Raw genomic sequence first — 14941 nt, 5'->3', positions numbered from 1 at the left:
TCTTCTTTGCATGTTGTGTAAAAGATAGATTATAGTTGTCCGTGCTGTTTCACGCCTTTTTTGTGACGATATCGCCCTCGTGTGGCAAAGTAAGGAAACGGTTGATGACGACATTACTGTGCGCCCGGTGTCGTGACGCAATCATCCTGACAGTTCTGTTGAGCAGTTTTTATGATGATCTGTTCAGTATTTGTTTCTCTGTATTAATATAACATTTTAAACACAATGAGCTGAGGTAACGTTTGTCATTTTCTTATAATAACAGCAATATTACTGCATACCGCGACATGTCGTTCTTCATAGATTCAGTGATTATGGTCACTTCTCAGGTAAGTGCATCCTTGCTAACTTAACTCTTTTATGTCATTATTATATGCATAATAACATGAACAACGCGTATGTTAATCTTAACATGTATTTATGCAGTGAGTAGCTTACCACGTTTACATGCTTAACATTTTCGCAAACAATAAGTAAATGAAGTATCAGTGTGTAACTCTAAAAGAAAACGATGGACATGGTGCCACTCTCGTAGATGATACATAAAGATAGTAGTAAGTTAATAATACATAATTCAATAGCAGTTTAGCTTTTACATGTATACAAAACACAACATTATATTATTATTATTATTATTATTTATTAAAAATACTTTGGAACCATATAATTTCGATTTGTATACGTCTTGTATAATTGGTTTCAGGACACCGTCATAAATAAGTTGCTTATGAATTAATAATAAAAAGTGAATTTCAAGTGTGCACGTTTTGTAGTTTTTTATTTTTTTTGTCTGATTAAAAAAATATTGGTAATGTGGTGTTAAGTTTTTTTATGAATGTCACATGTTTTCTGTACACAGGTGCTGTTTTTCGGGTTTGGGTGGCTCTTTTTCATGCGGCAGTTGTTTAAGGATTATGAGGTATCTTGTGTATGGGTGTAGATTTGGTTTTTATTAGCTTTGGCTATTTGAAATCTCTCTTATAGATGATCCCTCTCCATTTCTATTCAGGTTCGACAGTATATTGTGCAAGTGGTGTTCTCAGTCACATTTGCCTTCTCTTGCACCATGTTTGAGCTCATTATCTTTGAGATCCTGGGTGTATTAAGCAGCACGTAAGTATACGCATCCACTGTATGAAATAGGGTGGCCAACAGTCCCATATTAGCCGGGACGTTTCGTATTTTCAGCCTAATTTGTGATAAGAAAGTTGCCAACCTTCGTATGAAACCATCATTTATTGAGAACTGTACAGTACATCAGATGGTCTCAGTCACGTAATGTTTGTCTTTACAGGTCCAGGTATTTCCACTGGAAGCTGAATTTGTATGTGATATTACTAGTTCTAATATTTGTGGTGCCTTTCTACATTGGCTACTTTGTAGTCAGTAATATACGCTTGTGTAAGTAGCTGGGTCCTGTATCAGTGGTTCTGTTGCTTTTGCATAAATATTTGTAAATGACATGTCTGAATGATAGAGCTTTAAATCCATGTTTTTGCTTTCTTCTCTCTTATAGTGCAGCGACAAAGACTGCTTTTCTCATGTGTGGTCTGGTTCACGTTTATGTATTTCTTCTGGAAACTAGGAGATCCTTTCCCTATACTTAGTCCAAAACATGGTAAGAAACACCATTGCTTGTGTGTTTAGATGAATAGCCATTCACAAATTAAGTGTGTATGTTTTATTATCGTTCTGAATCTGACAACAAAGTCCTTTACAAAAATTCAGTTATCTCAGCTTTTTGTTCAAAATTTGAATTTTTTTTAAGAAACCTACCTATATTTGATAGGTGATAAAGAGAGTTTTTTTTTTTTAAAGCAAAGGGGCTGTTCTTTCATTTGACATATTGTATGTTTATATGAGAGTTTGGTTCCAAAACGCGATAAACGGCATTTAAAAAAAAATTGTTACCACCAAAATCAGTATTGTATCAGGTCAGTATTAAAAAGTAAATTCTTAATCTTACGCAAAATCCAATATCTGCCGTGTTTTTCTGTCATCTTTTCTCCCTTTTTCCCAAAATGCAATAAACGACGCCACTGCAGAATGCAATAAATCTGCTCAACAAATCCCAACGCACCATTCCACGCATTGTAAACAATAATCGTGACGCATTGAATACACACAGACTTCTAGTTTTCCTCATCTACTTTGTAATCAACAAACAAACAAAATCAAAATAATACTTTAATGGCATTGATAAAGCTGTGGTGGTTTTCTGTGATGGGAAAGAAATGTAAGCCATCAAATTCTAATAATTTATGCAAGAGGCACTCGAGAGACGGGAAAAATGCCGGCTTGTTCTTACAGGACAGCATCAAGCTTCTGTCATGCTAACACGTTGACCTCAGGGGATCTTATGAAACACTTTCCATTATTTTACTCGAAGCCAACGAAAATTGAGCAGGACCAAAATATTTTACAATGTCAAAAAAGTTCAGCGACGACGTCCCAAGCATGACAGCAGCAATGACAGTGTTCTTAATATGACAAAGTAAGTGTTTTGATTAATGCCATTAATGTTTATTTTTTTACTAAAAAGCTTGGATTTATTTTGGATTTATGGATTTATTCCATTTTGTGGAAAAAAATTAACTGTTTTTATAATAAATCTTTGAAAATCAAATTATGGATTTGAATTTTTTATGTTATTATAACCTAAAGATGCTATGTAAAACGTTTGTAACAGAAAATAGTGGTTGTCACGTTCTTGGTATAGAAAACACATTTTTACCCAAATTAGTAAAAATTTTTTACCCAAATTAGTTTTGTAACCAAACTCTTCATATATTAAGAACATTTTCTGCAAGACATTAAAATTTGTTAAAATCTGAAGAAATGCTGGCGCTGGCAACTTAAAAAAAAATGCTGGCAGGGAAAGAGTTAATTTTTTTGCAGAATTGGGCATGCCTGAATTTAAAAGAGTCATCTACCCACATACTTTGGAGTTAATTGAAAAACATTGTCTTATTTTACAGAAAACTTTGTGCTTCACAACATATACATTTTTAAAATTTTGATGATGCAGTTTTGGACCCGTCGGCGGGTCTGTAGAGTTTAAAATTTCGAAATAAAAAATAAAATAGTAGAAAGAGTAGGCATTTATAAATGTACATACCAGAACCTGACCAAAGGTTGGAGGGGAGGGGTTGAAAAGAGCAATTTGTGATGTCAGCTGAACCGAAATGTTGTTTTGGAGGTTTTTACATTTTGATGATTAATTGCAAAGGCAAACTTTCTTTTGAATTGAAATAATGTGCACTGATGAATTATGCACAATATGTGCATAAAGTAATCTGAATTGAATTTTAACTTTTTAAAACAAGGCACATTTATTTTATTTCACCAATATTATTTATTTCAACTTATTTATCATTGCCAAAACATATAGATGCATCTTTTTTTTGTCTCCTCAGGCATTCTTTCTATAGAGCAGCTGATTAGTCGTGTTGGGGTCATTGGGGTCACACTGATGGCTTTACTCTCAGGATTTGGTGCTGTAAACTGCCCTTATACCTATATGTCCTATTTCCTAAGGTAACTTCTCTCAGATAAATAAAGTATCGCACACACCTATAAGTGGCTGGATGCATATTCTTAGTATATGTAAGATACAGGATCTTTTTGTTTCCTAAGAAATGTGACTGACAGTGATATCCTGGCCCTGGAGAGAAGGCTGCTCCAGACCATGGACATGATTGTCAGTAAAAAGAAACGGTAAGATCTGAAAAAATATAATATGTTAGCAAAGCTTATGGCAGAAACCAGAATCTGCAGAATGAACGACAGACATATGTCTCTGACAGGACAAGTGTTCTGATTGGCTCTCCTTTATAATGTATTATTTTGGTGAGATTTCTTTGGGTGCCTGTTTTACTCGTGTATTTCTGGCATTATGAGCATTTTATATGTGGCATATAAAATATCACTTGCAGCTCCTCTTGTCAAATGTCAATGCTTGGCATGATGCTACACCACAGTATTTCAAATATCTCTTTGTAGAATTGCAATGACAAGAAGGCAGATATACCAGCGTGGAGAGGAGCAGAATAAACAGACGGGATTCTGGGGGATGATCAAGAGTGTGACCTCCTCACCATCAGGCAGTGAAAGTATCCTTAACCAGCAGGTTCATGCAAAGTGCTTGACTAATAATTCAGGTCGTGAACCGGTAATGCAAAACCCTTTAAACCCAATTACAAGAATCACATTTCATTACCCTTGTGTCTAAAGTCTCCGAGCAAGACATTTAACCCCAGATTGCTCCTGTGAGACTGTCATAGCATTTCAAGTTTGGTTGAAAAAGCAGTAGTTAAATGCAGATTATAAAACGGGCAGTTCTGGTTCTTCATTCTGATTAGTTGAAACACGTTCTAAGCCGTGAACCCCGGTAACCCCACGGTTCAGACCGTATTACATAAGTATCACTGCGCCACTGTTGCTGCGTACTGATATATGAAAATAAACACCACAGTCTTTATCATATTTTTAATTTTTCTACAATTGCACAATTAATGGCGATATCCAGATAAATGTCAATAAATATTGTTGAGTCATCTTGTCGATACAAAATAAGTTTCTAACGTTGTCTGAGGAGTTTCTAACTCAAGTTCATACGTCCGCTATTATCCACTAGATGGCGATCTTACCCAACTTAAACACTGACGCATTCACTCAACAATGAAAACACAGCGTGCAAGTTTTGATGGCTTTGAATCTGATCTCTTAAATAAGCTCTTCACAAAAATGGAATTATCTCAGCTTTTAGCTAAAAAATTTGAGAGGTGATAAGAGAACATATGAAGGAAGGATGAAACATTTTTTTTTTTTTTTTTTGAAAACGGATGGTCTGTTCTTTCATTTGATATTTTATGTTTATTTAAAGAAGATAATTTTTCTATAGGGCATTAAACTAAAACTGGATGGCAACTTAAAAAAAAAACTGCTTCCAAGCATATTTGATCATCACTTCAACAGTTGCACAATATAAATGTTAATGTATGAATTAGATGAATGTAGGTTTATAAAATAAACACCACAATCTTAAATCATATTTTCATTGTGTCTTTGCTGCGTCTGTGTTGGTTGGGAACTGCGCTCTGTTTCATTCACACTTGATTCTGAGGAACTACTTTGTTTGGCGGAAGAATAATATTTGTACTAATATAATTACAACTTATTTGTGTTTTATTTTATAAAATCCCGCTAACGTTATGCATATGAAGTAACCGTTTTATAAACGCAATAACCCCCGCGAAGCAGTGGGGTTACTGTGCGTTTTATAACAGCTAAGGGAGTTTAGGCACTTCGCTTCGCGTCATGCCTAACAATGCCCCTTAGCTGTTATAAAATGCACTGGTAACCCACTGCTTCGCGGGGGTTATTGCTTTAGTAACTAATAGTCATGTTTATGAGGATGTGCTTGCTAAAGGGGTCATATGATGCGATTTCATGTTTTCCTTTGTCTTTGGAGTGTTAAAAGCTGTCACTATGTGAGGTGATTTGCACACTATCACCCAACTGTATACACAAATATAGTATTTATTCTCACTGTGTTGTTGTTGCCGCTGTGCTTTTAAGTGATAGTCCAAATATGGGAAGGGGCGTAACATTTCCGTCACATGCTTGAGGTGTTCTTTTCAGAAAGATAAGCTTTGTAAAAATCAATGCTTTTTAGAAAGGCGGAGAATAGAGGAGCAATAATAATGTACGGTATGAGGAAAATAATGTATTTTTTTACCTTAATCCGCGTAAACTCATTGCATTACCAAATACACAATATTATGTTCTTTTTGCAACTTCATATGAACCCTAAGTAGATTAAAATGTTTACCTGGATCTGGTGTGTGATTTTCCTTAACTTTGACACTGTAGACCTGTGTCTGATCCAGCAGGAAGTAGATGCTCTTGAGGAACTCAGTAGACAGCTCTTTCTGGAGACAGTGGACCTACAGGCTACCAAGGTACTTTGATGTTCCATGTATATGCTCATTTCAAGGCGTAAAAAATAGCTCTAAAATATTTAATAGGGAAAAAAAGCCTCTATAATTTCTATAAATATTTTTTGGTATAGGAAAAAATTGTTGCGCTCTCAATTAACTATATATTTCTTCAGGTGCGTAGAACCAAAAAGGTATGTAGAATGAGGTAAAAAAAAATGGCTGACCGCACACTGCATCCAGAAAGACTCAAAAGTTCTAGAATTTTTTTTTATTAAAGTGCATAGTGCGAAAATGTGACTTAAAAACAGCGAAACCTGAGCAAACGTTTCAGCAGCTTGCTATCCTCAGTGCTCCAAAGCAAGGTGTGGCATGTCAAGATGCTGATTAGACAGCATGGTTATTGCACAGGTGTGCCTTAGGCTGGCCACAATAAAATGGCACTCTAAAATGTGCTGTTTTACTGTATTAGGGGGTCCGGGGGTCAAAAAACAAGTCAGTATCTGGTGTGACCACTTTTTGCCTTACGTCTAATCTCTTTCGCATTGAGTTGATCAGGTTGTTGATTGTGGCCTGTGGAATGTTGGTCCACTCCTCTTCAATGGCTGTGGGAAGTTGCTGGATATTGCCAGGGACTGAAACACACTTTCGTATATGTTTTATATGTATATATAAGCATTTATGATTTTGTTCAGTGTAAATTCATATCAATAAAAATAAATATTAAAAACATTTTACAAAAATGATCTTGTGTCTCTGTGTCCCAAGGAACGGATAGAATATTCAAAAACGTTTCAAGGAAAATACTTCAACTTTTTAGGTTACTTCTTCTCCATCTACTGTGTATGGAAAACATTCATGGTAAGAATTATTTTGCTTTTTCATACTTACATGTTTTATAAAACATTTTAATAGTGTGTGGTAATTAGGGGTGTAACGATACATCATGCAATTCTGTTTGCTATGCTCGCTGTCTTGATGGCTCTGTCGTGCATAAAGTCAGTATGTGCCGCAAATTACACATTACACAGGTAGCTTCAGGAAATGTATAGATGGTTTCACCAGTAACAACATAAACAAGCGGCTTTCGTGGTCAACACGTAACTTCCGGTAAACTTTGCTAAGAATAAATAACAACAAAGTCCTTTCAAAGTAGTTTATTTATATAACAAGCAAAATAAACAACAAGTAGATTACATAGGAAACCAAAACATTTATTTTCGACGAGGTGTTTGTTTAAGAGTTCAGTTTCAGCAACTAGTCAGACCATTAAACAAAGAAAAGCCAGAAGTAAAGTTCGGACCAGATGCTTAATTGCGTCACCGCACGTGCATCCAATGAAACTGTTCTTCAAACATTTACAGGTATTTTTATGATAATAAAGAATATTAATAATGATTATGTTTGATGAGTGTTGCTTTTAAAAATTTATGTTATATAAATGACTCAAACTAAAAGTGATTTTAGATCGATAAGGACTTTCTAATTATCAAATAGCTTTGGTACCTATAAGAGTTGGGCATAATACCGCCTTTGCCATTCAGCATTGATATCAGACAGATATTAAAGTGTGTATCTCATATATCGTTACACCCCTAGTGGTACATTATATAATGTTATGTAATTAAATGTTTCCCACTTAGGCCACCATAAACATTGTGTTTGACCGTGTGGGAAAGACTGATCCAGTGACGAGAGGAATTGAGATCACAGTCAACTATCTGGGAATTCAATTTGACGTATGTGCATGAACTGCTTTTAAACCTTTTAGATATATTCTTTACATTTACAAATGCCTGTACATAGCTAAAGTAGACTAAACATCTCTTGAACAAGCTAGCTAAGCATCCACAGATGTCACATGAGGGTTATTAAAGGTGCAGTGTGTACATTTTGGGAGTCTATTGATAGAAAGTGCAATATAATTTGCATAACTATATTTTCAGTGGTCTACAAAGACTTTACACAATGAACCATGAGAAAGAGCCGTAGTAAGAAAATAAGGCCTTAATAAGCATTAAAATGTCTTAAATCTTCATATCAAAGGTCTTAAAATGTTGTCCAACCAACACTGCCAATAACATTGTCACTGTTTTATACATGTTCGTCATGTGTCAAGCAAAACTGAATAGGTGGAATCTACTAAAGCACAAGTTTGCGGAGAGTTCCCTAAAGTTTGTGGACCGAGTATAAGCAAATGGAGAAAGTGTGAGTTTTAATGAAATTTGGTTACTTAATCCTGATTTTGCTCCGTGGTAAAGACCAGTTAGCGTACGGGGTCCGTTGTTTATTTGCAAGAAAGTTTTAAAACTCGGAACAGTGGGCATCAAAGTTTTAGTGGCACACATGTAATGTAAGAAACATAAAGCCGCTGCAGAAATCTGTCGAAAACACCCAGCATCTCTCATTTCTGTTGTGCCTACAGCAGTAGCCCTAAAGAGCACCACGACATGCTTAACATCTGCATCAGGAGTTTTAAGCACCGCGGCATCTGCTCCATCAGACCGTTTGAATCCACTGCCAATGAACGAAGCCTGTCTTGTTCTTCTCTTTTAACGGCGGTTGACATCCAGCTTATAGGTGCATTAGCGCCCCCTTTGCTTCGGAGGGTGGATCTGATAATAGGTCTACTACACTCTATTTCCCTTTTACTCCTGGTTTCATTATCGATTATACATATAAGTAAAACCACATTAACCCAAATACACACAAAAAATTGTATTCAAATAAAACGAAGCCTGTCCCGTTTGCACAAAGGTAATACTTTGCTGATTAATTCTAACAGTTCTGAATTAAAACATTAAACGTAGGGATGCACCGATATGGAAATTTTGGCCGATACCGATAACCGATAACTCTTTATATTTGGGTGCCGATAACCGATATATATATAGGCCGATAAATATTCATATTAATTTCACAATGAAAAACTCCCAGACCGCAGATATCTTGTCTTTGCGCTAGACTAGCATACTCTTCTTAAGCCCACAACATGTGTCATCTTCGTGCTATGTCACAGAAAGCACCAATCAAAACTCCACATGGCCAGCAATGAGCAAGTGAAGTGATTCAACAAACCAAAATAATCCATAATTTATCGGCTTTCATTTATCGGCCTAATTTTGCTATCAGACCGATAACCGATAATATTAAAAATAAGCAGTTATCGGCCGATAACGATATGTCGGCCGATATATCGTGCATCCCTAATTAAAAGCTTTGTTTAATTCTAAGTTGTTTAATCGGTCTATGTAAATATCTAAGTATTATATGATATATATAAGAATTTAATGGTGTGGTCTTTTACTCTGTCTTGCATGAAATCCCACTGCTTGCATATCCTGTGCATTAGACGCGCCAATGTCTCATCAATTTAACTATTTCTATTTTTGCCATAAAATATTTCCCTGCTATTGTTTTGTCTCAAGATGCACACCAGTAGTGTATTTTAAGTTATATATTTAAAAACATATAAATAAGACCTAGTCTTGGATTCATCTAAAGTCTATCTGGGTAACCAGACCTAATATTTTAACATTGTTGTTACATAAAACCATGTGTTTATTTTTGATACATTATTTGATTTTGAACCAATTATTATTGTCTCATTATTGTCGTCATAAATGCTTTTTCCCATTTAGCTCTACTTGTATTACCAAAAAAAATCATATTACTTGATCATCATCCTTTACCAAAATAACTGTTAGTAAAACACCCAAGGATTGGTTAAAACATTTTAAAATAATGTGATTTTAGTTCATTAAAATGCTATTTTTCTTCATATATTTTGTCATTGGGGACTTCTTAAAACCTTGTATGACGTTTAAGGTGAAAAACTTCACCTTAATATCAGCAAAGTGTAAACATCTTGGCTGATATTATTCTCGAAAACCCAATCTCGTTTCATGTTGTGGAGGAAGTGTCTTGTCACACCTCTAGAAAACACATCTTGTTTTTGTCATGAAAGATAAAAGGTTCTAAAAAAAACATGGATACATGTACACACTGGACTATAAAATTGGACTTCATTGTCGTGATATAGGTCTTAAATTTAATTCATTATGGCCTTAAAAAGGTCTTAAAAAGTCTTAAATTAGACTAGGTGAAACCTAGCCTGACGTTGCCATACTCAATTCTAGTCAGAATTTGAGTCTGATACCGCTCCATTGAGCTATAATTATGAGGCGTGTCTCAACCGAAAAATGCCTCTGCACTTGGATAGACCTACGACCAATCAGAGCAACGGAGTGTGTGACTATGTTGAAATTACGTCTTTGCAGCCTGACCGAACTGCTAGTTATTTCGCTACAATGACACTAACATTGTGATTATACTGAGTTAGCGAATGTACATCAACACCTATTATGTTTACAACATTTCGTTTATATCACAACATGAAGTATTTACTAAGTCATAGAGTAAGACTATCTCTTACCATTTGTACGTTAGGTGAACTTCATCCACGACGATACCCATTACGTTTGCTTGAAAATATTGGAGCCTAGCATGTCCCTCCACTTATTCAGCAACCACGATTCCGGGCTTCCGAAAAGAAGCTGGCAACGACCGCTAATTATATCCATCTCGTCGTGCACGCTGAGTTGCATCGCCGTGATAACGTTAGCCATTTCAGTTGCAACCAACTTTTGCCGGATAGGAAGGACGGCAAAAACATCAACAAATGCCCTGCTCGCGTTTCTCTGTTCCTCTTTTAAAATCAATGCTCTGTCGATATCTTTTAGAACAGACTCAATGTCAGAATCCACACATCTGAACTCTACACCGCAGCCATTTCATTGTAAACAGATTCAACACACGCGCTCTTTGGTGACGTGGTTCATTACGTTACTGTTGATTATCTGTCCATCATCGTATAAAGCCTGCCCTGACAATTTGATTGGTTCGACCAGCATTTGTCCTAGCATAGTAGCTCCTCAACGCAGAAACCCCAGACCCATCTTCCCGTTTACAAAATCTTGTGGGCGGGGCTAAGATCGGCTGGCACCCAGGCTAGGTGAAACCTGCAGAAACCCTGACATACACCGTGGGTCCCCTTACATGGATGTCACCATTTTGAACAGCCATGTTTCTGCAAAAGCCCTAAAAGGACAAACTGCTCTACAGAGCGTGTTTCATTACTGTTGTCTTAGACAATGACATGTTTGTCCTATAGTGGCTACTGTAGCTTCTCTATGCGTTCGGACTGAGCCATGCGGAGGGGTGAACGGTGGGTTGAGCTGTTGGTTGCAATTCTCAATCTCACCACCCAATGGCGCTAAAATCTATGCACTACACCTTTAAATTATTTTGATATTTTTTATTTCTGAGTGATCGGTTCTTATGAAACTTTTAGCTTTCATTTTAAAGACTTTTAGCTTTCCACCATTGGCCTGTACACAACAGTACACAAATCGGGTTTAAAGCAACACTATGTAGTTTTTTTTACCTTTAAATAATGTCTCGAAAATTATTTCAGTGATAGAACAACTTTTAACTGGACAAATTGTACTGTTGCTGCAACCTGAGTAGCATCCTAGCTGCTACAAGCACACTTTGAAACTGGCGGGTAGAGCACACAGCCCCGCCCCTCCCCCTGCCTGCAGAAGAGTGTCTGATACCAGGCACTGTTACGCTTTTCAACCACATGGGGGAGCTGTAAGTCATTTTAACATGGAAACTACATAGTGTTGCTTTAAGCAATAACTTCATAAAATAATTTAAAATAATAATTCTGACACACATTTATTTTCAAATGAGTGCATTTGCCCTGATCTCTTATAAATGCAATAACATTGTACCTCCCTAATAGACTTTATACTCCTGACACAATCAGGTGCTGTGTCAGCGGACATTTACCGCTTTCGTTGGCAGTTAATGGTTTCCCGACCTGTTTAAATCTCAGTCAGCATAGCGCTCATAATGACGGTTTAATCTTTTCCCGTGTGGAGCTAATGATTCAGCCTTTTGTAACATCTGTGTTCGACTTCTCTCTCACTCCTGATAAGAGCAAATGTGACTCGTCCCCTCCTAATGGACAAACCCTCTTAATTCTTTAAAACCTCTGTTTTCCCACAGGTAAAGTTCTGGTCGCAGCACATTTCCTTTATCCTGGTGGGAATCATCATAGTCACGTCCATACGAGGCCTTTTAATCACACTTACCAAGGTATTGAGACACCAAAGTGCTTTTCGTTCTCGTTCAGTCTTATCACTTCAGGTAAAACTGCCACTTATTACACGTGTTCATGTAGGCGTGTTGGTGTAATGTGAAGGGATTATCCTCTTTGAACATCTGCGGCACGGTTTTGCCGAATTCAAAAAGCTTTTATGGCATTTAAAACATGAAACGATGCGGTTTGGGCTAATCTGTTTGTTTTGCTTACAGTTTTTCTATGCCATCTCCAGCAGCAAGTCCTCCAATGTCATTGTACTCGTCTTGGCACAGATCATGGTAAGACCCATAAAAATTAATCCCAAAGCCATTTTGTTTGCCGATACTTGAAAATATTGGCTTTAGTCGATAATTGTGCCGATATCGCTCTTTTGCCAACCTGCACCCCAGATATCATTTTTTGGCTTCAGCTTTTTAAAAACAACATTGATTGGCAACAATGTAAGACACATTCATAAAGCAACAATGTGCAGATATGAAAAGCTTGGCCAATATTGATTATTATTTAATTACTCAATTGCTCGATCACAGCGTTCTGTTAGCAAAATAACTTAATGTGCAATTATTCGCTGTCTCTTACTATTATAATCTGATTAAAGCTTTCATCTAGCTCATTTGGTAGCACAATCATGGGTTTGATTCCCTTGGCATGCACACATGCATTATATTTACTTTTGGAAGATGATTTACTTTTAATGTAAATGATAAACAAAGCGAGGGTGACATCTCACGTGTCTCTACAGGGAATGTATTTCGTCTCGTCTGTGCTCCTCATGCGTATGAGCATGCCTCTGGAGTACCGCACCATAGTGACTGAGGTACTAGGGGAACTCCAGTTTAACTTCTACCACCGATGGTTCGATGTGATCTTCCTGGTCAGTGCCCTGTCCAGCATCCTCTTCCTATACCTGGCTCATAAACAGGCACCTGAGAAACACATGAACCTGTGATCTCACAAGTCAACGGGGACAGAACAGAATGAAGTCTCTTTCTTTCGTCTGAATCCTTTAAAAGGACTGTATATCCTGAATCAGGAGGGGTCTAGAGACTGTTAATGTGGGTCTTTGTTCAAATCAGTGATGTCAATTTTTTTTGGATCAGTCTATGTTAATGAAGGGGACGATACTGTGGGTCTAATTTTTTTATGGTGGGTGTCAAGGTATTTTTTTTATGGAATAAGTAAAACATCCTGAATCGGGTCTGTGTTGTCTGAATGAGAGTGTCTGTATTGGCCTATGTATGCTGACGTACAATTCTGTCGACCAGCAGTACAACTTTACAATGATATAAAAAAAAAAACAAAGAAAATATTCTCACTTTCCCTGCTATGACATCACAATGAGCTTATCTTTTATCATTTACAGTATTTAAATCATTGTTATGTCTGCTACAACTGCATTTTTATCAGCTGACCTGTTGGACTCGTTTTTCTCTTTGGTGGGTTAATTGTTAATTTCCTTCCATACATTGTGCACTTTTGCTAAAGAACCGTAATGATTCACATGTTAATACTGTGTTTAGTGTGAGAAATCTACAGAAATTATGACACAACTGAGGGTACAAAAGGTTATTTGGTTCATTTGGGGTTTTACAGAACATCAGTGCATTTGAATTAGGGACAGTAAGGGCCAGTTTTTTGTTCACATTGTCATTTCAACTTACTATTTAAATTTTTAAACTGTTTTTACATTGTTATAAGTCATCAAAATGAGTTAAAGCTCAAAAACACTCAGCTGTACCGAGCTACTGGAGGCGTACCGTGTGCAGATCAAGTCACGAGCAAGCAACATTATCCCACTGTCTCTAGATAACTTATGATTCACTTATGTTCATGTTGTTTACAGTAAGGGCTGCACAATTAATCATAAAACAGTTACATAATCGCCAAAAGCCTTAATTTTAACTGTCCATTTGTTCTCATTTCTGTGCATTCCAGCAGTATATTTGGGCACCAAATACAGGTGGCCAAATCAGAGATTTAAAAATAAGTTAATGTGTCATTTAACCATTCATTTTGGAGTTTTTACTAACAACATATAATTCCTATAATTATTTGTGATTTACATACACTCTAAAAAATGCTGGATTATTTTTAACCCAGCATTGGGTCAAAAAGGGATGAGCCCAACCCCCTTGGGTTGTAATTTAACCTACGCTGGGTTTTAACCCAAGATGCTGGGTTGTTTCAACCCAAAATGCTGGGTTGTTTGGGTCAAATATAAAAATTTTCTGGATTATTTTAATTGTTTCATCCAATGCTGTGTTGAAAATATCCCATATTTTTAGATTGTAATATTATTTAGTTTGGATGTTTCTAATTTACCATGAAGCTACTTCACAGAAAGTTATAAAACATTTTAAAAAATTAAATGTAAGATCTATTAATCGACAATAATAATCGTAAATATAGCTATATGCAGCAATACCGGGGTCAAGCCAAAAAGGGCACAAAATAAATCATCCATGATGACTGGCATGATTAAGGGGGCGTGCACACCAACGCTTTTATGCCTGCTGCCGGCGCATGTTTCAATTGTTTCCAATGGAAGCTCGGCGTTTTTCAAATAAGCCAGTAGCTAGCGTGTTTTTTCCGCGCTGAAAACCGGCGCTCGGCGGTTTTTCCCCGCTCGGCGCTGAGCTTCGAGAGTTGAAAGAGATTCAACTTTGGGAGAAAAGCTCCGCTCGTCAATGTCAGCTCTCACACGGCTGTCCAATCACAGTGGAGGAGGGGCGGGACACCACCACAGCAACCAACCGGCTCGCAGCTGAAGTATCAGAGCTACCAAAGCGCTCAGCTGAAGAAAGCTGGCACTCAGCTGGAAAACAGCTGG

General features: G+C 36.9%; 1 protein-coding gene across 2 annotated transcripts; it reads left to right on the top strand.

The window, feature by feature from the left end:
* Positions 1-99: 99 nt before the first annotated feature.
* On the top strand, positions 100-13619 carry LOC129452135 (Golgi pH regulator). Of its 2 annotated transcripts, none has more exons than XM_055215814.2 (14): positions 100-329; positions 860-919; positions 1010-1113; positions 1295-1401; positions 1517-1618; positions 3417-3537; positions 3637-3717; positions 4003-4112; positions 5872-5963; positions 6708-6800; positions 7583-7678; positions 12015-12104; positions 12324-12389; positions 12854-13619. In XM_055215814.2, exons 1-14 carry the CDS (start codon positions 288-290, stop codon positions 13058-13060), a joined length of 1371 nt encoding a protein of 456 aa, XP_055071789.1. In that variant the 5' UTR covers positions 100-287; the 3' UTR covers positions 13061-13619. The 2 variants fall into 2 exon arrangements, with proteins under 2 accessions (XP_055071789.1, XP_055071790.1); XM_055215815.2 differs by having other exon boundaries at positions 101-329; positions 5875-5963.
* The last annotated feature ends 1322 nt before the right edge of the window (positions 13620-14941 follow it).

This window comes from Misgurnus anguillicaudatus, chromosome 17 (genome assembly GCF_027580225.2).
Source record: "Misgurnus anguillicaudatus chromosome 17, ASM2758022v2, whole genome shotgun sequence".
In the NCBI taxonomy this organism is placed as follows: domain Eukaryota; kingdom Metazoa; phylum Chordata; class Actinopteri; order Cypriniformes; family Cobitidae; genus Misgurnus; species Misgurnus anguillicaudatus.
Note: the sequence above shows the minus strand (reverse complement) of the source record. Positions and strands in the feature narration are given on the sequence as shown.